The sequence below is a fragment of the Microtus pennsylvanicus genome, chromosome 11, assembly GCF_037038515.1.
Source record: "Microtus pennsylvanicus isolate mMicPen1 chromosome 11, mMicPen1.hap1, whole genome shotgun sequence".
Taxonomy (NCBI): domain Eukaryota; kingdom Metazoa; phylum Chordata; class Mammalia; order Rodentia; family Cricetidae; genus Microtus; species Microtus pennsylvanicus.
Genome location: NC_134589.1, coordinates 85489943 through 85514343, shown reverse-complemented (window position 1 = coordinate 85514343; position 24401 = coordinate 85489943). Strand labels below are relative to the sequence as shown.

Genomic DNA, 24401 nt, shown 5'->3' with positions numbered 1-24401 from the left:
CATCATGTTCATACAATGTAATACTATCCAGCAATAAAACGGGACAAAGCATGACATGTCTCCAAATATGAATGAATTGCAGAGCAAAGTAAGAAGCCAGTCATGAGAATTCAGACTTGTATGATTTTTAACTTATGAAGTCCTCCAAAGAGGCAAATGATCAAAAAGCCAGAGATATCAGCAGTTACTTAGGAATGGGGATAGGGTTGGGGATGTGATCCAGAATGAGTTACTGTGATTGTCATACAACTGAACAAAAGTGCTAGAAACTCACAGAAACTAGCACATTTGGTGGTTACATTCTAAAATATGTTCTAAAGTATGCATCTGTGCTGGACCTCCAAAGTTAGGTCAGAGGGTACCAGGCTGAGAAGGCACAAGAAGACGTGGTAGACAAGGCCAGATGCACAGGTGATGCAGAAAGCAAGAGTGCCAGGTACATTACAGGGAACACCCAGACATCTACCTTTCTAGACATTTGGACAGAAAGTCAGATGAGAGGCTGGAAGAAAGAGTGGCCGAGGCCACAATGGAATCCAGAATGTGAGAATGATCTGAATGTATTTATGAGCTGTGTCATAGTCTGTGGGGAAACCACAAGGCGTTTAAGAGTAGGGACATGTCCTGACAAAGACATGACCAGACAGTGAGAGGAATGTGTATCGGAAAAGCCAGTCGTTACAGTAAAGCATCAAAGAACACACCCATAAAGTAAACAGTAGTGAACTAAGTCCACTCTGCCATCACTTGCTGGAGCTGATAATGCAGAGGGACAGAGACTCATTGGATCAGATAGAAAGGAAAATAACAGCAGACACCACTTACTTAGTGTTTCCTACGGTTCAGACCCTGTTCTGAAGAACTGGTGCTCTAGAAAGGCAGGGAGTTAAGAGGCCGCTATACACAGAATGAGCCAAAATGGATTGATGATCACCTTCAGGTTCATTCCAAAGAAAAGAAATAAAGATTAGGAGAGTCATAAAATGCTTATCTAAGGTGCGCTCCGGGAATCACACATAGGAGGCTTCTAACTCAGAAAGAAACGGTGGTACTTCAGCACTGGAAGGATGGTAAATGAGAAAAATGGCAGACCATTGACAAGGTTGTGCAGCACAGGGAAGCAGGAACTCCTGGCTACTGCAACATTCTATGGGTGCCACCAAATTTTCAGTTTTCATCTATCTGTCCGTCTATCTATCTATCTATCTATCTATCTATCTATCTATCTATCTATCTATCTATCTATCTATCTATGTATCTATCTATCTATCCATCCATCTATCTGTCCGTCTATCTATCTATCTATCTATCTATCTATCTATCTATCTATCTATCTATCTAGTCTGTCTATCATCTTTGCATGCTGGGGCATGGAGTCCTGGTCCTCACGCATATGAAGCTCTCTTCTAGACTAGCCTTGCTTCTTTGGATGTATATAACACACAGTCACTGACCAGGCATAGGGAGTAAATAAGCAGTAGACAGAGCCAAAATCTTAAAGGATTGTGGCACTCGGGCTCCTTTCAGCAACCAGGCTCCCCAGACACCGTTAGAACAATATTTGGTAGCTTGGACCTTGTATCCATGAAGCCACTGTCACTGGATATCCCCACCCTGGCTCCTTCCACACCACAGTAAAACAGAGATCCCACTCTGGGTTTGGAAAGCTGGAACCATAATCTGTCAGTACTTAAATGTTAGGAAATTTTACACATAGTATTTCTTAATTAAAATTTTTCGAACATGCTTTTCCCTCTTCCAACCTTTCCTAGATCCTCCCTACCTTTCACGTTCATGTTTTCTATCTCTGTCTCAAAAAATAAAGAAAATCAAAACAGCCAAAAAAAACCAAGAAGACAAAAATAATGTTAAAACAAAACAAAATGAGACAAACCCCCATCACCAAAACAACCCACGGGGTTTGTTTGGTGTTGGCCAACAAACGGGATGATGTGTGGAATGAGACTTCAAAGTACTGAGTCCTAATTGGGATGTCGTCATCAAACCCCTCCCCTCAGGGCTCAGGGATCTTTGTGGAAGGGGAGGCAGAAAGAGTGGTAAGAGCCAGAGACGGGTAACATCCAAGGAAACAGTCTCTTCTGGACACAACATGACCTGTGCTTATATGAGCTCAGAGACAGTGACGACACAGGTTCAAGACAGCCAAATCCCACTCCTGAAAGGGACAAGTAGACACAAAGTCCCACCCCAACCAGGAAACTATGTGCAGCTGATAACTGCTAGGAAAGGGAAAATCAGTTTCCTCCGATGGAAAGTCACTGGCTATAGCAACCACACTTTAAGGCAGGCCCTATGTCCGGGAGCCATCACAAAGCATACAGGGTGATTTTTATCTCAGGGAAAAGGGAATTCTGTTAACTGCCATGATCCTATCTAGCATGGCGCCAGTCAGTCTGAGTTGAGTACCGTTCTTCGCACATTAGTGTATCTGGTTGGTGCACTTCGTTCATTCACTCATTCATTCAAATCTTTATTCTGTATTTATTGAGCACCTACTCTGCTGGGTGATGTTATCAGACTCAGAAACACAACAGGGATTCAAAATAAGTCACTTCCCTGGACTTACACTTTCACAGTGAGAGCAAGACTGCAACCCAATAAAGCACAGGGAAAACCTGCTGAGAAAGATACAGACCCACGTTACAGCGTTCGAAGCGCACGGAGGGATCCCAGTGCTGTGCCTGGCTTCAGGACCAGGAAGCCTCTGTGACTAGGTGATTCCTGGAGCGATCTGATTATAGTGAGAGAACTGGCATGCAGACACCAAGTAGAATTTTGTTTCATGTGTAGGAGGAACATGTAAGGGAACGAACAAGAGGTAGAGGCATCCAGAGAGGACAGTGGTTTGAATCTTCTTTCTACCTGAGATGAGAAACTGCCAGTGGGTTTGAGTAGAGGAGTGGCATGCTTGGGAGTGCCCATCTCTGCTAGGAACTGGTCCCTGTTAGGGTCTCAGAGTTTGAACCCTACTTAAAGCAAGATGGGGAGATACCACAGTGTTAGTGACAGGTTTTTTTGTTTGTTTATTTTTTTTGTTTTATTTTGTTTGGGAGACAAGATAGTCATACCACAGAGCAGCAGCCTTCCCTGCTTCAGAATAGAGTGTTCATGCAGAAAAATTCTTCCCAAATTAGCACAGGTCTGAGAGTATGGCATTAAATGAAAGAGCTTATGAGAGAGAGATATACCAGCTCCTGCAGCATCCTATAGCTCCTCCAAGAAGATGCATGGCTACAGAGCTGCCTTCTGGAGGCTTGCCTTTGGATATGGCAAAGCCACACATGGCGAAAACCAGCCTTTCACCTCATCAGCTGCCTGGACTGGATGACACTAAGGGAATGTAGGGGAATCGATTGTCCCATCCTGCCAAGACAGATAAACTGAACCCTACCCCCACAGGAAAATCTGTCAGGCCTCCTGGGCTGAGCAGCTAAAGGTGAGTACTGCTTCTGAGACTAGTGTTCACCAAAGACCACAGAGAGACTTGGGATTGCCCGAGAAGCTGGAAAAAATGCGGTCTTGCCTCTGCTCATTTGTCTATCCCTCTTAGATCTGTCGGATGGTGTTTGATGAGTTAAGGTACTGGTAGCTCACTACCACATGAGTTAAATTTCCTGCTAAAAATACAGACAGGCATGCCTCATTCACGGGCTTCATAGTCCAGGATTAACAGGTTCCGGATGTTACCTGCAGGTTCCTGGGTGAAGTTCTGCTGTCGTATCAACAAATCTGATCTGGCGAAAACTAACAGTCTGCGGAGCCTATTTTGACCCAACCATTTTCGAGTGATTTTTGCAGGTTCCTTCCTTCTGCCTGGGCCAAGACCAGTTCTCCAGATAGCACCAGCTCCAGCACCAGCCCCTGGGACTTCACCATTGGTACCACCTCTCCAGGATGAAATGGGCACCTACCCAGCAACTGAAATCTGGTTTTCAAGGGCATATCTGCTCTCATGTCTCACTCGTTCACCCTTGCCTTTCCTGAACAACCAGGGCACTTCTTTCTAGCAGTTAATCACCCTTCCCATGGCTAGCCCTCTCATAAGGCTGATAATAACAACCTATTTTTTCTCCTAGCAACCTGCCTTCTCATCTCCCTCAAGAACAGATGCCTGAGGTCTCCAGGACTGCAGTTAACTGGATGTCTCTCCAGTCACACCTCCCGCTGAGTGTGAGCCCACCAACTCCCAACTCTCCACTACCCCACATCATCCTGTGTCTGCAGGAAGCAACCAGACATGAACCAGTGCCCCTATACCCAAAGAGTCTGGAATGTTTGGGTGAAGGCTTCGCTCTAGCCCCTTGCAGCCATATATCCAAAGAGTCTGGAATGTTCAGATGGAAGCTCTACCCCAAGCTCCTCCCCTGGAGCTTCCTCAGTCCAATCTCCACCCCTGAGAAAGCCCACCAACTGATGACCCCTCTTCAGAGATACTCAAGACAACTCCCACAGGGTATTTAAACTGCCTCTCAGAGGACAAACACATGGTCTCCTTAACTTTCCCTGGGGCCTCCCAGGAATGATATGCTCAGAATAAACCTGGATAGCTTATTACAGCAGCGGTGTCAGATCCCCAGTGACCAGGAATTTAAACTTAACACTCTGTGTTTGAGAGGGTGCAGTAAAGAGACTGCTGACATGACCGCTCCATGGTATGGCTAAGGGAAGGTTTTTGTTGTAGGTAAAAGAGTGAAAATATCCAGAGGCATCTGGAAGAGTCCAAAGCAGAAAGAGAAATAAGCTAATCAGGGCCAGGGTTATCTGCAAGAGGAGACAACAGCCTGGTGTAGGTGGGGGAAGGGGGAAGCTTGCCCTTATAAAGGGTATCTGGGAGGAGAGAAGCCTTGGAAGAGAGAAAGGCCAGGATGCTGGGATTCTACTGTGGGGGCTTTGAAGTATACAACAAGTAGTCATAGGTAGGGCCCAGGAAGCCTGGAGGGCAACACAGGCTTTGATAAGCAACCACAGGTAAATGCCAATGAAGCCATTTGTCCTTTCTGCCAGAGGCCAGAGGAGTGATTCCTTTTGGCAGATGGGAACCAGTTTTACAAGTACCTGAGGAATGCTGACTTTATTCACCAGAAATTCTACAGTGCAGCTAGAGTTAATTTCTAGATATACGGACTGCCTGTCGACTGCCTAAGATCTAACATAGACAGAGTTCACACAGTAAGACCACTTAGAAAACCAAGCCCATAGAACCCTGGGCCAAAACACCTCTTGAATAAGGCCAAGAGAAAAGATAGACAAGTCTGGAACATTCTACCCTGTTCACTTGTAAAAGCCCTCTCTCCCTTCTCTCTGCTGACTAGAGATACCCCTGCTAGTATACTCGCCAAACCCTAAGTCATACCTTAGTTTGACAACTCGAGGTAACTTTTATATACTTCCAACTCATATGGGAAAATCCTGATCCTTTATTGCAAAAAACAAAGCAACGACATTCAACAAATGTATCCAGAAAAATCCACTCTGAGACTTTAAAGAATTTAAGGTTGTTAGACAGGAAGAAGTATTTACTCACAATTAAAACGTGATCGCGGCCCATCGTGATGACTGTCCTGTTCACTGTGCGCAGCAGCTGGACCATGATCTCTTGGATGTGGTCATAGGTGAAGGCCTGCAATGCAGTGAGAAATAGCACTGTTATATTGTGACACTGGGTCAGCTCACTCTTCCAAAGACACAGACAGGAGTGACCAGATATAGATCACGCGTACCATAGGTTCTCTGGTTCCATCAAGCCAAGTAGCCCTCAGTCTTTGTCTAGACTTGAACTCTCCACTCTCTACTCTATAACCTCCCAAGGTTCAAGGGTAGGAGGGACAGGGAAACCGTCTCCTTGCTTCTTCATTTTTATAATTCTTTCTGCTGACATCACTTGTATACATCACCTATAGTTTGTATCACATAAATATATCATTCATGGTTACATCACAGGGAACTAATGTTTTTGAGTACTAACTAAACACCTTGTACTCAGCTAAACACCCATTCTTTCATCAAGATAAGCAACATTACGATTGCCACTCTTCAGATTGAAGAGATGGGAGCTCAGAAAGGCTAGGGAACTTGTCTGGGGGTTACTTAGGAAGGAACTCTGGGGGAAACGTCGAATCTAGCAGTATGGCTCCAGCATGCCTCTTTTCACTCCCACTGAGTGTTTGGGTATAGGCTTTGCCCCAGCCCCTGGCACCCATATATTCAAAGAGTCTGGAATGTTAGGGTGGAAGTTCCATCACAAGCCCCCATCCCTGGGAGTTGCCTCAGTCCAAACTCTGTTCCCTGAAAGCACGCCAAACGATGATCCCTCCCCAAAGATGTTTAAGATCACTCCCAAAGGGTATTCTCTGCCCCCCAGAGAATAAACACATGGCTTTTGGGTCTTTCTCTCCTGTCTCTCTCTGGAAGACTGAAAAGCCATTCAGATGTGTTTGTATCCATTAAACCTTGGCTTTTTCTAATTCGGTTTGATTTGGTCTGATTTGGATTTTTGTGTCGGTGGAGAGGGTTATTGGGGTCCAGAAATTTTTCAGTGAGGACAGGGTCCAAGATCTCTGTCTGCTGCTGAGGCTTCATTAATTTCCCCAGTCTGCCAAGATGGAGATGCTGTTTTCAATTGGGCCAACTTCTCGTTCCTTCCGTGACTTCTGATCTTTCTTCTCTTAGAATATCTTCAGGGCTGTGTATTCATTACTCTTTTATCTTTTCTTCATTCCTTCACAATCGCATCAAATTTATATAATGGCCTCCACACAGTGTACTTTCCCCCAGGATTACATCTCTTGCCTTACGAAAATAGATATTAAAAGTACCCCTTTCTTCTAGACCTCCTGACCCTGGCTTCTTTTAAACATCCATTTCTTTTTAGTCCAAAGAGCATCAATTAGACGGTTCGGGAAGCTTGGTATTTAAAGTGCAAACCCATCACCTTCCATTCGTTCTCTCTGAAAGTCCCCACTGCGGCGACTGTCACAGGGAGTGTTCCGAGATCAGGTGGAGGAGACAGTCTCAGAGAGTGCTCTGAGATCAGGTGGACTCCACTCTGGATGTGACTTTGTATCCCACCTTTCCTAATCTGAGCTGGGTGACCTTGGGCAAATCGCTTTTCTTCTCTGTATTGCTGTTTCTATATGTATGAATGTGGCCAAGATCAAAAACTTGAGGTTACTGATTTGAAGCATCAATTAAGGACTAAGGGAAAGCCCTCCATCCCCAGAGTTTCCGAGTGTCCACCTGCAAAAAGGACTGAGCAGCTGCTGGGACTCCACATCCCCTTGGTCTGCATCAGCACCCTTGGCCAAGCTTGCAGATTCCTTGCACGTAGCAGAAAGCGCAGTCTGAGGCAATGCATAATATAAACCCTGCCTGATATGGAAATGTCACCCAAAGAATGTATAGCTTCTATGCAAATGGAAAACCTTCAAGATGATAAACCTGTGCTAAACCATAAAAATGCAGCCACAAATCAGCCGCTCTTAATTGCTCCAGTGCCAGGCAAGTAGAGGCTAACCCAACGGAAGTGTCTTCCAGGCCCAAACTAAACGGTGCCTTGTAATTGAAATGACAAAATCAGTCTTCCTATTACGGCCCTGGCAAAGAAATTAATCCTCCCAACCTAAACACATTGCAAATTGCAGTGATTTTTTTCTTTTAATAATTATAAGCTATGATCTCTGGAAGGGACTCTAATTGATCTCTCTTGCACAAGCGCAGTAGGAAGAGGAGAGAGTTGGGGGTGACTAGGCTAGGGTGGGACCAACTCACCTTTCTGAGTTACCCAAAACCTTTGGTGTTTTGAAATATAGAACAGTATCCTCAGAACATGAGATCATATCACCTATGAGGTGAGTTGAAGTCAAAAGAACCCAAACAAAACTCTGAATTGCAACCCAAATCCAATTATAGGAGGGGCCCCTTTGGTCTTTCTTTCAACCATCTGTGAAACCAACTGGAAACTCTCCCTCTGGTGTGAACATTTGTAACGCTGCTCTTTCATTCATGTGGACACCCATATCCCCTTGTTTGGTTGGTTGTTTTTTGAGAAAGGGTTTCTCTGTGTAGCCCTGGCTATCCTGGAACACACTCTATAGCCCAGACTAGCCTTGAATTCAGAGATCTTCCTGCCTCTGCCTCCAGAGTGCTGGAGTTAAAGGCGTGTGTCACCATAGCCCTTTTGACAGGGAGAGTCCTCTCAAGTCAGAGCAGGCAGCAGGTTAATAGTGTCTCATTGGCTTTCGAGGTTAGATTCATGGCAAATGTGCAAGAAAAAATAAACCCACAAAACTTAAAAAAGAAAGCAAAACAAGGATTACATGACACTTTAATAGAACATTTCTGATAAAAATCAACCGAGGGGCCTCTCTCGGGAAATACAGTTCCGACAGACCATCCACAGCTGATTAGATAGCAAACGTTTATTTCTCTGCAGAGCTTGAGAATTCTACGGGGGTGAGAGGCCACCACGTGAAAGATAGCATTTGGTGTCGGTTCATTGCTTTGGAAAAGGATATGGCGTTATTACTCTGTGCTAACATCACCTGCCTGAGACCCAGTGGCAACGTTCCAACTCTTCTCTCACAAAAGATCAGGGCTCTATCCTTTTGCTAAAGATTTATTTTATTTTTATTTATGTGTGTCTCTGTGTATGTGAAGGCTGGTGCCCTTGGAAGGCAGAAGAGGATGTAGTAACAGAAGATCATGAGTCACAGTCTGGATGCTGGGAACTGAACCCAGGTCCTCTGAAAGGCAGGAAATGCTCTTAACCAGTGAGCCATCTCTCCAGGCACCAGGGTTCAGATGCTTTTAAGCAACTTATTTCTTATTTGTCTTGTTTCCTATTTCATCAGTGAAATAAAACCTTGACATATGCCAGCTTGTAGATGGATAACCTGATTTTTTTTTAACACTTTGAGAATTCTACTTTGAGACAAGGGATGCTGAACACTTACAATGGGTAGCTATATAAAATGTTAATGATTTTTATGAAAATTAGAAATGCATATAGTTTTTAGAATTTCTAAAAAAAATCTATTTCAAACAAAACAATGAAATACTGGGTCTCTCCTTTACCACCGACTCCTCATTATTCCTGTTGCTAGAGCTGTGACTCTGGTATTTCTGAGTATGTCACCTATGACAGGCTTACATTTCCATTTTAAAACAGTTTTTCCCCCATCTCCTAGCTACTTACACCAAGGACATCAGTCCTCCAAGGTATGGACAAGGGGGGGGATTTTATTGTAGATATGAGGGAAGAAACAGTCAGAGGCTTCTGAAGGAGTCCAGAACAGAGAAAGCAGCAAACTGAACATGACTATCAGGCTGGACTGAGCCATGAGAGAGGGTGGGGGAGACGGGGAGAGAAGATGAAGAGAGTGAGGCCACAGGAGACCAAAAGAGGGGAGAGCAAGAGAGAAGGACAAAAGAGGGTGGGGACCAAGACAGAATATAGCCAAACTGGCAAGGTTATAGGGGAATTGAGAGACTGGGGGAAGGGAAGCCGGTGAGTTGGAGAAGTTTATGGTAGGGGCAGGGTGAGAAGAGCCAGGATGCCAGCATGGACTCTAACAGGCATTTGTGTTGACAAGAGAACCTGGAGGCCTGCATGCATTTTGGTATGCTAATAGGCACCACAGATGCTGTTTGTCCAGAATTCCTGTTGAACCTGACGGTGGCCTTATGTGTTAAATGTCTGGCTTGAAAGATGAGTACTTCACTCATCTTTCCTCATCAGGCCCACGTAGCCTACCATTCTGCCTGACCTTTAGATTATAATTATGGTTTGATCAATTTTTAATATTTAAAAGTTTTAAACACATGCATGCCCTTTCATCTGAGTTGCAAGCCATGATCAATTCCTATTTCTTTGTGTTTATGTGCATGTATGTGTTTATATGTGTATGTGTATATATGTGTGCATGTATATGTGTATACATGTATACCTATACATGTATCTATGTATGTATTTATGCATTGCAGTGGGAGTCTGCACTGTGTGTGCACATATGGGTTTGTACCCATAAAGGCCAGAGGTTTCTCAATAACTTTCTATTTTATTTTATCACTTTATTATTTGAGACAGTCTTTCACTGAACCCAGAGCTCATCCATTCAGGCCTAAGTGCTTCGGGGACTCATCTGTCTCCCCAATATCATACCCCACCTCCAAAGGCTGGGGCTAGAGACAAGATGAAGGACAAGAGATCATATATACAGCATTATATCTAAATGGAGAGAGAGAGAGAGAGAGAGAGAGAGAGAGAGAGAGAGAGAGAGAGAATGGGTGGGAGACGGAGAGGAGAGAGAGAGAGAATATGAATGCATCCTCCCAGGGACAGTTGTAATACATGGCTGCTAGCATCTTTTTTAGCTATGTTCTTAAATAGGAGGCCTTTCCAATTTCATTCTTAGAATCCCACTCACTTGAAAAGAAAATCCCCGACTTAGAAGAGATAGTCATAGCTATAGGTACCCTCTAGCACAAACTCATGTTTCTCACTACCTTTGGCCACCAATAGAGATATGATTTTTCATGAATTTGAGGTTTGATTGGGTAGTTTCTCCCTTTTCCTCCTATCTTAATTAGATACTATCCTCAAAGAGTTTGTCAGATCAACACCTGACTTTGGAATGCAAGCTGCAGAAGGAGCTGCAGTTAAAGGGGGTTCAGTGCGGTAGAGGTCAGGATTAAGGGGGGCAGCAGTGCCACATCTGTGGCTTCACAGGGTGACTGCCCATTTTCTGGCTAAAATTTGGACAATATCTGTATGAGAATTGTGCTTAATCTAGCCTTCTGTGGGAAGAGAGATCTACAGTCAGTAGCAAAGGATATGGTCAAAGGAAGGGGGAAAAAGGCATGGGCTCTAATTCTGACATTGTCTCACTACATATCAAGGCCTCTACGTGTAGACTTGCCAACTCATTAAAGGTCTCAGTTTACTTACTATAAGGCTCTACTCTGCAAACCATCAGGATTATTAGCTAGCTCAGTGACTTGTCTGAGAATGATCTACACAGATCCAGAGTCTTTTCCAGCTGGTCCAAGGTCTTCCAATGGTTCCAAGTGTGATGCTGCCTTCAGCCCTCCAAGATTCAACTGCAACTGTTTTCATCAATGTGTCATGGCAGAGACTGCAGAGTGGCCACTAGCCATGCTCTTCCCTTGTCTGTTTCTGCCCTAAACAAACCTGGCTCTCTGGGCCTCAGTTTCCTCATCTAAACGTTAGATGCAACGCTTCCGCACTGCCAAAGGTGTTCTGGGAAATTCTTCCTAGTTCTAACCCAGACAGCAAATGTTTTCTGAGGTTTTACTTCACTGCACATTCTTCTGATACTTTGAAGATATTTGCTCAATCTGCCACCCCTAAGTGCAAAGCTTACTGCGGTGCAGCTCAACACTCTCTAGCATGCGGGTACCCAGTCTCCTGTGAGCAGGGGAGTCCTGCATGTACCCGTGAAAGAAAGGCAATGCTTCTATGTTCCAGATGTTCAGACGAGGAAAATGAGGCTCTGGATTTGGTCACACATTAAAGAGATATCAATCCAAGTCCTAGTCTCAGCCTACCCAGTTCCAGTCCCAGCCTGCCTGATTCCAGTCCAGGCTTGTCCCCTCTAGTACTGGCCTGCTTGAGTTCAGTCCAGGCTTGTAGTTATCCACCATCTACCCATCAAGGAATGCTTCTGTGAAGGGATATGGCATTAGGGGAAGCTATGTCACTCTTCAAATCTATCTGAAGAGCATCCTAATATATACATTCACGCACACGTGTGTTTGTAAAATATCCCCCTGATTATGTCCTCGGGTAGTAAGTCATATAAGAGTCCTAAGTCAGCAGACCCATTCAATGAATGGTATCTAATCTATACAATGGACTAGGCAGTAAATATACCTTGATTTGGAAAGAGACTCTTGGTGCATTCTATAATTGTCTGCAATGCACCACTTTATAAAAAGATATCTCACTTTTTACCAAAAATTCTGGGGAAATGCATGAAATTGTTAATACTGATGCCTGAGAAGGAGAAAGAGGGATATATAGATATGATAGCCAATGGAAAATTTTTACTTGCTAGGGCTCATTGAAAAATTTCACAATAGTTGACACTAGAAGAAAGAACTCTTTTCTCCGTGACTGAGTGACAAAGGGCAGCCTGTAGCACTAAGAAAATGAACTCCCAGGAGACAGTGGATCCATCTCAGGGGCTGCAATGCACTGTGGCAGCCCTCATTGTCCCTTTCAGGGCGGTGAAGTGCTGTGGGCTCCCTGCCCCCTGCTCTGAGATCTCCCACCCACACTGGGGCTACAGATGTAACCCCGGGATCACACACTGGTCACTACCGTTAACATCACTCACCTGACAGAAGTTTAAAGCAATGTGAGTTAACTTTTCTTTTGTTTAAATGGCACAGTTACTAAATGTTTTATTCCATTTACCAAATGCTTTTAGCTTCTATTTCCTGACAGATTTAAAACACACACACACAACAAAACCATCACTTTCAACAACAATGCAAACCTCGCTGTGCTTAGAGCAAATTCATGCTTTTATGCAGATCTTGAATGCTGTTTTTTGAGGGTTTTTATTAAGACACACTGGAATCTCCAACCTGTAGACTAGAGAAGCAGAAAAACTTCAAACCTTTCTAAACACCTAACTCTAACATCTTAATGCTGATGAATGAATCCCAGAGACATGAAGCCACATATGCCAGTATGCACATCAGACAAGCTCTAATTTGTGCTCTCTTCTTCAAAATAAGAGTCACTTACTGGGACTGAATAAAGACCACAACTATCATTTGTTAAATTCTGACTGCATTTTAGGCAATGGGCTGTAGGCTGCATAATTATCTCAATGCATCTTGACAAACATGCCAGAGTTAAGTACCATCTTATTTTAAAGTGGAAAACGGGATCCATTCCACTTATTATCATTCAGTTTATACTGAGCAGTTGATATGCACCAGGCATTGTAGGCACTCCATATCTGTGAATCCTGAGAACAAGCTTGCATATTTGCTACATTGGCTCTTCCCATGGTACAAGTGAGGGAACAGAGATGTACAGAGCTGGTCCAGGCACAGAGTCCTGGTGATGGAGCTGGAGGAAAATTCTTGTCTTTCTGGTTACAACTCTTCGTTGCTTCCTGTGCTAGCTAATTATAGCCAAACTTCACTATTTATCATATCCAAACAAAGCAGCAAAGTAAATGACCCCCAAATCAAGAATCTTGTTGCAGTTGGGTATGGTGATGCAAGCCTTTAATTCCAGCACTTGGGAGGCAGAGGCAGGTAGATCTCTTTGAGTTCAAGGCCAGCCTGGTCTACATATTGAGTTCCAGGACAGCCAGAGCTATATGGTGAGACATTGTATAAGTGTAGGAGGAGAAAACAACAACAACAGGAGGAGGAGGAGGAGGAATAATCTTGTAAAGTTGATAGCTTATCCACAATAAAGAATAACAAGTATTACATGACCAGGGGATCTTCAATCCCAACTGTTTCACTCTAAGAACAGGCTCATTGGACTTCAAATTTGAGGCTGCGCTTCTTGCTATCCATTCCAGAATTCCCTGGGCAAAGCAACAGGCATAGACAGACTTAATTTGAAAGCCCGTCTCACACAAATCAAGCCTACTAAAAAGAAAATTCCCTCCAGTAAAAAGTTAATCAATACAATCACGCAAGAATTGAGTAGTAATTGAGTATTAGCTAATGTACTATTCATCTTTAAATAGTTATTTAAGCAATTATTAGTTTCAATTATTTGTTTCATATTTTGATGCTGATTAACCATTTATGTCCAAATACTCCAGGCTTCTTTATCTAAGCTGCTCTGAAATATAAATTCTTAAAACTTAATTGCAAACTGAATCAAAAGAGCAAATGGCCCTGCAGCCATGGGTCCCTCTGAGCTCTCTACCATAAAAATGGGGCTCTGTGGGTTATTTGTAATAGTCCCAGAAAGTTAACAGAAGTGCATACTCCTTCCTCATCAATATTCTTGCATGGGCTGCTGAAAATGTCAAGATTCATTGTAATGAGCGAACACAATGAACAAGGCAACCTGTTTAACCTTGGTGGTCAGAAAACTCAGAATAGTGCTTATGTAACATTGATTTTTATTAATGAGTAAACAAATTACTCAATATTTAATACACGCTGCTTGGTTGGTAGATGATAAATTTGAAAAAGCGTGCATCCATGGGAACAGGATAACAAAGGAACTTCATGATGCTGAAAGCCTTTGAAACTCCTTATCCAGAAAGCTATGAAAGGTGGGGTTTCCATGCCTCCACACCCCACTTATCAGTGAATCTCCTGTCTCACATCAAGGCTGCTCTCCCGTCTCTCTAGCCTCCTGCTGAGCATTGAGCTTCATCTCCACTCAGTTTTCCTTCTTGCTCCTTTCATCATCAGCTTTCGTCTCCACTCCTTGCACAGTTTTAGTCACACTGTGGTACCTGTGTGGGTGCCGCTGACATCAGCAAGATTCTCCCATATCCCAGACATACCGGGAACTCTGACATCTGAGGCTCCATAGTAAGGAACACATCCTTGACTCAAAGCTAACTCTCCTGTTACAATGCAGCCCTTGGTGAGGGGACTAAGAAAACAGACTTCCTCTGAGAAGCAGGTTATAATATTCCCACCCCTGCCTGCCCCCTCACACTCCTGAACAAGTAGATCATGAGTCATCAGATAATTCTTTTGAGAATAGAAGCCAGGTTTATGTCATTATTTTAGGTTTGACATCTAGCAGGAGTACCTCGCACATAATAAGTAATTGTGAGGATTTCTATCAAGTAGATATTGATCTTCTATAATTAATTAGGGATCTATTATGAGGGCAATAGTAATGGTGGAGAGAATGAGGAGTGTTTTTTTTTCTTTGAATGAGGAAATTGAAATAGAGTGAAGAACAGGGAACCTTTAGGGAACACGGGGTTTTTGTTTGTTTGCCTTTGTTTTTTTTTTTTAAGCCGCTGTGGTAGTGTTGTATTATTTGTATTTCAATAAATAAATCTTGCCTGAAGTCCAGAAGCAAAGTTAAGGCCACTAGAGGTCAGGTAATGATAACATACACCTCTAATCTCAGGGTATGAGAGACAGGCAAATGGATCTCTGTGAGTTCAAGGCTACCCTGGGCTACACAAGATCAGTGGAGAAACAAATCCAGATGGTGGCGGCCTATGTCTTTAATCCCAGTACTATGGAGTCACAGACATAATGCCTTTAATCTCAGCACTAGAGGGAATATAAAATGAGAGAAGAGAGAGGCTTAGTCTGCTTAGTTTATAGTCGCCCAGCCTTGGTAGAGGTAAGACTTCTCTAGTGGCTTGGCTGCTTTGTTTTTCTGTTTTTCAGATTGAACCCCAATTTCTGTCTCTGGGTTTTTATTATTTGTGATACAAGTTGCTATCAAAACACAGTTTGACCTCACACAAAAGATGGGGAAGAAAAATCTTCTCTCTTTCCTACAGTGAAAATACCCCTAATCATCACACCGTCCTTCAGGAGCAGAACATAGATATCAACAACTCATTCAGAGATGGCTGATGGAGTTCTCACAGCAGGAACCCCCCAAATTAAAACCCTATGGCTGTCTCATTTCACAACAGGCTCTTGCTACAATTTCCCCTCTAGGCAGATCTGACTTCAAGCCTGGAGTCAGGAGACATCTAGGTACACTATATCTGGGAAGAACTCAGCACTCTCACCAACTAATCCACTTAGGGATCGATTACACCAGTAAAGAGATTGCCAGCCAAAGAAGGCTTAGGCTTTAGAATCATAGCCCTGAACTTCTTTTCTTTCACCAGGACAAGACTGATGGATGCCCATCTCAAGTGCATGAGAAGTGGTCAGAAAAGGCAAAAAAAAAAAAAAAAAAACCCAAACAAACAAACAAACAAAAAAACCAAAAACACTAAAGAACAATTATATTTCCTCCCTGCTTACACAAACATATCACCATTGCTCTTTTGGTTAAGAAAGGATGTGATGAAAGCCTTCCCCAGAAAGCCAAGTCTTTACAGAAGATACAGAACTGCTGTGCTCTGTCCCTGGTGCTGAAAAGCAAGCCTTGCAGACAAAGGCATTTCTCCTTGTTTGGAGAGGTGCAATGTCTTCCTCCTGATCCTGCAAAGAGGGTGTTTTCATTTTAGGATTGACATGTCCCATGTGCTTTCTTTGTCTCTACCGCCAAACTGTGGCTGTATTTTTTTAAATCATATTTCAAGTCCCACCTTATTACCAAGAGTACCGCCCTCACCCAACTCCCTCTGCTGCATTTAGGTAGTGTGCACCGTTTCCTCTATTTTATCTTCTCTCTGTGATCAACTCATATACCCACAGTAGATTTGGGAAAATAAATTTGGGAATGTAGTTTTATTCTTCCTGATGTATTGAAATTTTTCTAATTTTATTAATGCTTTCTTGGGCCTCTTTTATTTTTAATGTAAAAAGATAGCTGCTTCATTTCTAACTATGTCTTCAGTGTTCCTGCTTCAAAATAAAAACAGTTTAGGGATTTTTTTAATTGAAATATTTTTTCATTCAATATATCTTAATCATGTTTTTCTCTACCTCAGTTCATCCCAGGTCCTCCCCACCTCTCTACTCACCCAACTTTATGTTCTCTCTCCTTGAAAAACAAACAAAAGATACAAAAGCAAAAAAATCAAGAAACATACAAACAAACAACCTTCCAACCCTCCCCCAAAGGAAAAGGAAACAAAATTTACAAGCAAAAGACCGATAAAACAGAGGCTGTAGCAACACCTACAAGGCCTGCAAAGATCAAGACACTGTCCTAACATTTAATGCATGGCTCCAGTCCTTCCCTAACAAGCTCAGGGGCAAGGAAATCTTTCTTCTGAATGCTCAATCAGCAACAGGTCAACCTAACTGATGACTATAATCAAGTTTTTACTGAGCCAAACCCATGTGTTCATTCCTGGAAGAACATTAAAAGTTTCTTGGGGAGTTTCAGTGTTTGGAAGTAGTTATCTGCCTTTTGTGTTTTGAGATCTGAGGTTATTTTGGTTCCTTTCAAAGATACCTGGATGTCGGACCAATACCTTCCACATACACACATTATCTATGAAAATGAGATGGTCAAAACAACATCTGTTGAAAATCAGCACCTCAGGAACTATCCTCTAGCATCTGCCACTTTAGCCGACAATATTGCTATAGTATGGACTCCTAAAGCAAGAGGTTGCTTTTCTCTGTCTTTGACTCTCTCACATTAATTAGAACATAACATGGGAGGATGGAGCATAAAAGCCAACCCTATCTGCTTCTTAGAATTGATGTGCAGAGCTCCCAGAAAATGCTTCAGCTTCACTCTCAGATATTAGTAGTTACCAAACACATACATAGATACATCACCTGTCTGTGATGGACAGAAAGAGACAGGCCAATGGAAGAATGAGCAGATAAGCCAAAGTCTACTAGATATTTTAACAATTAGAATTTGATGCCAAAATAAGAGATTTGCCAGACATCTGTTAAGATTAAAGATGCTAGCAACCTTTTTCTTGTATGTACCACCTTAGTTTCAGTTTTTACCACACAACTATAAGGATGTGGCATTGCACCTTGTCTTCCAGGAAAGAATTCAAATATATTAATAATCAGAAATGGGGGAGTACTTTAGGGATGTTATAATTATTCCTCTCTGACCTTCACTGGATCATGTAGTTCTTATACCCAGATATGAAGGCACCCCCTTTTCTCTAAGGACCAGCTCTATCCGCAGGAAAAAATATTTCACTTTTGCAGAGATTGGTTTTCTGACTCTTGTCTTCAGAGACATAAACAGTATCATCCTTGCCAGCATTCTTACATCTCTGGTCCCCCGGGGGGAAAATGTGTGGTATAAACTGCAATAGCGAGCCAAGTCAGCCATCTCTTTATCCATTCAGATTACACCTCTAAATTATGCAGGGAATTCTTCTGAAAAACATCTATCATCTATTGTGCAAGCACTACCAGATATGAAAATGAGCTCATATCTATGAAAGCTCTGGATTCACACAGCTTCCCATGCTTCCGTGGTCTGCTCAGGTCCTTCTGCCTGCAGACTCTCCATACAGCTTGCAGACATTTGTATTCTGATTTTCCAGTTAATATGCCAGAAGTGTTTTCATGAACACACTGGAGAGATAAGGGACCTCTCTGTTTTTATTTACCCTTGATGAGATGCAGGGCGAAAGGTTTAGATCAAGACAGATTAAATTCTGGCTCAGCCACAGCTCTGTAGCTGGGGACTATTGAACCACTTAAGCCTCCATTTTGTTCATCAGTAACACTTAACTATAGGACTGAGGCAAAAGCTCTTTGCTATATTTTCATATATAAAGTTCTTGATATTGTGTTTGGTTCTACATAGCATATTAATATTTTAATACATGGCCCTATCATAAAGTTTAATATAAAGCCATGTATGAATAATTAAAACTAAAGATTGAGTTCAAATAAACCCAACATTTGGGGACCATCCCAGAGCATCTCACTCACCTGAAGTCACCAACACTTAGATGGAAAAGTATGAAGACAAATGAAATTTAACATTCTTTGGAAGATGTGTTGAGTGCACTGCCTCCAATCAGCATCTAATAGACATAAATAAATCTAGAAAAAGAACCCACATGTTCCTAAAAGCTGCTGGACAGCCCTGATGTCAAACACCAATTCTCCTGCTATCAGAACCTCAACTAATACTGTACAGACATTATCAACTAAATAAACAAGTATGTTTATTTGTTTTATAGTAGTTTTTTTAAAAAAAAGTATAACTATATCATTTGCCTCCTTTCTTCCATCCAGCATCTCCCTTGCAACCCTCTTGCTCTCATTAAGGTTCATGAATTTTTCTTTGTTATTACATATAGATGTATATATGCATTAATGTTCCTAGATATATAAATAATACCTGCTCAGTATGTATAATGTTACTTTTATGTAGGTAATCTCAGGCCTGACCACTTGGTGTTAGATAACCAACTGGGTGTTTTGCCCCAGGGAAACATCAAACACATTTTTTAGGAGTTGCTCTCCAGTAAGAGGAAACAAAAAAGGAAACCAGAGAATTGTGATGTTTCCATCGAGATCCCACAGCTGGTTTGTGGTGACACTGGGTTCAAAGGCACTGTCTGTGCATTCCCAACATCCTTATTATTTCAGCTAGAATTTAACTCAATACAAACCAGATACTTGCTGACTAGTCACTATGTGTCTTGTCTTGTGTAAGGATGTGACAGTGAACAAGTCTTTGTGCTCCTGGGTTTGTCGTCTGTGGGGAAAACAGATGTGGTAAAGGCGAGCCAAATGTGATGCCCACGTCACATATGATAGTGTGCACCCAAAATCCTGTTTAGATGAGGAGGAAGAGGAGGAGGAGGAGGAGGAGGAGGAGGAGGAGGAGGAGGAGGAGGAGGAGGAGGAGGAGGAGGAAGTGGGAGCCTCTAAGCCTAGCCTCAGAGTCTAGTCACTCAGTGAGTTAAGCACGCTTGAACAGGCCAGTCTGAGGATGTCCTACGATCTTAATGAGAAATGTATGCAGTGTTCTAAACAGATGCATCAACAACCTTGGGGTCACTGCAGCACTCAAGGTTGGTACCTACTTTTTATGTAGCGTTTAATGCAATGGCAGCAGATTTACCTTTCTCGTTAGGTTCGGCTGAGCATCAAATATAAAATGAGTGTCAGCATGTCTTTCTAGGAAGTTGACTAATTGAAAATGGAAAGATCAAACAACGGAGATTCATTAGGGAGTGTCTGCTTAAAATGTGGAACTATGTCAAAAAAATGTAGACATACAGGAGAATCATGGGCTAGGGTTAGCCTTTCCCTTGTGAAGTCTACAGACTTGATATAGGACCCCTTAGAAGAAGATTTTTAGCCAATGAGAACCTAAGTCACATTTTCAAGAGACAAGGGGGGGATCCCATCCCAGTGTGTGGAATGAGCTTGGTGGGTCAGATAGAGAAAAAAGTAACCCCGGGCTTCAGAAGACTCCCATGTTTAAACACTCAGAGTAAAATTCACTATAGACACAGTACTAGCCATGGTTCTAGGCCAGTGACAAAGGCCTCCTAGACATATTGAGAAGACGTGGTACTGGAGACCGAAGCTGGAGGATGTTGGGAAATGCAATCTCTGGGGCAGCTCATCTCTATTGCCTTTTATTCCCCATGCTCAGCACGCTGTCTGACAAACAGTAGTTGCTTAGTTAGCATCCGCTGAGTGGTTACATAGAAAGATGTTGCTTTTAGTTGAAAGGGGAAATAGCAAGCCATATGCAGCTGTCCAAACCTGTGACAGAATTTGAAACATGAACAAGTGTAAAACCACATGATCCCTTTCTGAATTCTAGCACTCAGCTAGTGTTACCAGCAGGCAGTAGAGATGTCTACACAAAATCGTGATGGAAGAACCGGATGGTTTCTTAAGGGACAAGGAAATTGGGTTAAGGCCTATCAGGAAAGGTTAGAGCCACCTCTCAGGGGCCACTATTCAGATAGAAGGGAAGGGCAGATAGTTCAAAGGGTGAATCCAGTCACCCAGAAAACAATGACCAGAAGTGGGACTGTGGGTTTTGTTGAATAATTTCACAAGCAAAGCAAAATATACTTGGAATAGATCCAAGGTGTCCATCCCCAGCTGGAGGCCTTCAGGATGGGCAAAAAAAGGGAAGTGCCTTCCAGGGTATTAAAACAGGATCAACAACCCTGGAGGAACAGGGGCACGCAGGCTTGGCAGGTGTGCAAGACAATCATTTATTAGGATGTAAAACAGCAGGAAAGATGGTCAGAAAAAAAACCAGCTGTGTGCTGAACTTGGATTCTAGGTAGGAAATGTGAGAGCCGAGACTTACAGAGAAGGTTAGCATGCCAGGTTGCTCAGAGAAACTTCAGGGATCATTAAAGTTCCTTCCCAATTTGGGCTCCTGGATCAATTCTGTTTACCTCTGAGACAAAAGTTACCCAATACAACCCTGAGAAAATGTCTGTTCTAGTACTTTTGAATAGTTTCCTAGAAGCTTCCCTGGTGTAGTCCCTGATTTCTGTCTCCAGATGGCATGTGATAGCTGGGGATGGCTCAAATGCACTCCCACCCCCAACACACACACACACACACACACACACACACTTCAGTTCAGGATTTACATTCATACCCATTGAGCAATCAAAGCCATGGTTCCCACAGTAACTAGTGGAACCATGGATGGCCAACATTTATTCTGTTGCTGAAGAAAGGTTTGACTCATCCTCCAAGTGGTAGAGAAGAGATGTAATTCAGGTGTTATGTAAAATATACTTTTTTAGAAAGTAAGTGGCCAGCCAGTGAAGGTTCAGTTAAATAGCAGCACTTTCCAACCAGGAACTTTATGCAAGGGTCCCTGTGTGCAGATCCCTTCCACAGAACCAGCACTGCCTCCAGTTATGGAAGGGGTGGGTTCTCCACTGCCCCTCACGCTGCCACACTCATATACAACTATGGAGTCTAGGGGAGAGATTCTTGCAAGGATGAGAGAAAATGGTAAGTGAGGCATCCGTCTACTGGAAGAAATTAAAGTGTGCCTAAAAAAACCTAGAGTGAAGGGAAACAAAATCTAATGCACTATATTATAATTTAAAAATAAGAAAAATTGCATGATGAAAAAATACTATTAATACTGATTTTTAACTGTTGCATCAATATTTAAGTTTTTTTAAGAAATAATTTTTGGAGTATGTTTTTTCTGAGTCCAGGATGTCTTGAAACTTGTGGCGATTCTCCTGCCTCAGTTTCCCAAGTCCTGAGATGAGAGGAATGTATCACCACAGTGCATTTTTTGCTAGGTTATGGAATTTCTGGTGCCCTCTTGAGCTTGGTTCTCAGACGCAGGTACGTGGCTCACTTCTACCACCCTGTCCTTGACTCTAAAGAAGGAAGAGTAAAGTAGGGGTGGAGCCCACTGTGGCTGAAGGCAAAGGAATATGTTCAGCTTTGGTCATGGAAGATTAAAAACAGCACGGAACATTTCAGGAAACATCGTGAGATGGTGCTGATGGGACAGAACACATTGGATTATTAACTTTATTGGGGAGTTCCAGTCAAACACCACCGAAGGCTGTCTTCTTATTTTCTAAGTGGCTCTCCTACAAACAAATGACCCCATGACCACCTGGAAAATGAAGCCAAACCCCCATTTTCTGAGCCTGTCAGGCGAACAGCAGGTAACGTTCAAAGAGTGTCCAACTCTAGGAACTGCAGTAAAGATGGGGCTGCCAAATAGCCCGTGTGACATGCTGCAGCATCGGAAGTTGGATACAGGCTAATAGTCACATGTGCCACGAGTCCCCGCTCCCAGCTCAGTCTTGGGTAAGTGTTCTTTCTCTAATCAATTCACCACCAGGAAACTCCGTTGGGTTCCTTATGAGCTCAGTAGATGGCAGCCATTTTGCTAATGTAACCCCGTAGTAAGGTTTCCCCTTTGATAGTGGATTCTGTTGTTTTTAACTTATAATCAGGGAAGGCCTTCATTTATCACACTAGGACAAGTGACCTCAAGAAACTCTGAGCTCTCTCTGGGCTCCCTCTTCATAATGAGTCCCCACATAAATACTTAGAAATTTAAAATGTTTCCATTTGGAAATAATATCAGACTTGCAGAAAAGTTATGAAACAGAGTTTCTCTGTCTCTTTGGCCCATTGTCTCCTCTAAGATATTATATAGACAGCGTGCTATTACCCAGCTATAAATTTTCTTGTAATTTTTTCCCATTATTGCTCTAAATGTCCATTTTCTGGTCTGTAAGCCCACCCAAGGGCCCATGGTGACTGTTTCCTAAAGCCTCTCCCCAGTCTGTATTAGGACCTCAGCCTTCACCAACTTTTGGAACTTCTGAGGACACTAATCTAGCAACTACTTTGTCCTCCTCAGTCTGGTCTCCTTTACCAGCTCGCTGTAAGGTAAAAGTTGACTGGGTAAGGTTTCCAGGGACATGCTAGGCCCTTCTCAGTGTATCCTACAGCGGTGCATGTGATGCTGGCTCGTCCATTTCCCTGCTTGCAACCCCTCTTTCTTCACTTGGTTAGTATCATATACAATGCTATGATATGAATTAGGGAGTTTTCATCTGTGGCTTCCTCCATAGGCCAGGCACAGAATCTAGTATCTCTCTTTTCTGAGGCTTGTCACAGAAACTCAAAACCTCCCTTTCTCCATTACTTTCTATTGCTGTGCAGCAGATATATGAATTTATGGGGGGGGGGCATTCTCATTCAAACCACCACACGCCCTAATATTTCTACCTTAGAGTGGGCCATAATGAAATTCCCTTAGGTCTGCTTGTCTGATAGCAGAGATGAGACCTCCATTCTAGGTCTTCCCTCCGGCTTCACGGAAGATGGGCAGAAGTGCCCAAACTCACAGGCCAGTGCTTATCTCTACCCAAGCTAGTGGCACTCTTGCCTGTGTGATATTACCTCCACAAAACTCTATAGACTGCTGCACACATGGAAGGTTCTAGAAGAAGGGTTCTCAACCTTCCTAATGCTACGACCTTTTAACATGGTTCTTCATGCTGTGGTGACCCCCAAACATAGAATTATTTCATTGCTACTTCATAACTGTAATTTTGCTACTGTTATAAACTGTAATATCTGATAAGCAGGATCTCTGATATATGATCAGCAAATGAGTCATGACCCCCAGGTTGAGCATGAAGTTCTCAGACAGAATCAAGAAGCCCAAAGCCCATTCTCCCACATTTTGCTATATGGATCCATCACCCCCTTTAACAAGCCAGTAAACAAGAGAGCATCCCTAACTCCTAGGGGCTGCTCCAGGATATCAATTGAGTAGAGGAGGATGCTGGGTAATCCCAATTGATATGGCTCAGTCAGAAGCACACATAAAGCAACTTAAGTCTTGCAGCTAGCTTCAGAAGTGGTGACAGACAAGAACTGGAGGCCAACATTCTGCCTCCAGATAGAAAGGTCAGAATTAGGGGATACCCAGCTCGAGTTTGTGGCATGAATTGTTGCTTACCTAGTCTGTGGGGGCCTATCCCTGCAACCTGGAGTCAAAAGTGCCCTGTGTTCTGAGAGTACTGTAAGAAAAACTGGAGCCAGAGTTTGTTTTCTACTAATCATGGCTGCCTGGTCCCTCCATTTTGAAGTTAGTGTTTCACCCTACCGTGAAAAAATACTTCAAGACTTCCCAAATATTCTGCTTCTCGTAGGTTTGCTCATTTCTTTAGAACCTGTTGTTGGTTCTTCCCGTTAACAACGAATACACTGGTACGCACTTAATCAAAAAATCAACTTCTATATGGTCATTAAGGGCTAAGATAATCTCCATGTCAAATCTGCCTTTCCTA

General features: G+C 42.9%; 1 protein-coding gene across 1 annotated transcript in view; it reads right to left on the bottom strand.

The window, feature by feature from the left end:
- Positions 1–24401, bottom strand: part of Dock2 (dedicator of cytokinesis 2) — a 400319-nt gene that overhangs the window by 208478 nt on the left and 167440 nt on the right. The window contains exon 27 of the mRNA XM_075941339.1: positions 5546–5641. Within this exon, the coding sequence (XP_075797454.1) occupies positions 5546–5641 (96 nt within the window). The remainder of the gene's footprint in view (positions 1–5545; positions 5642–24401) is intronic.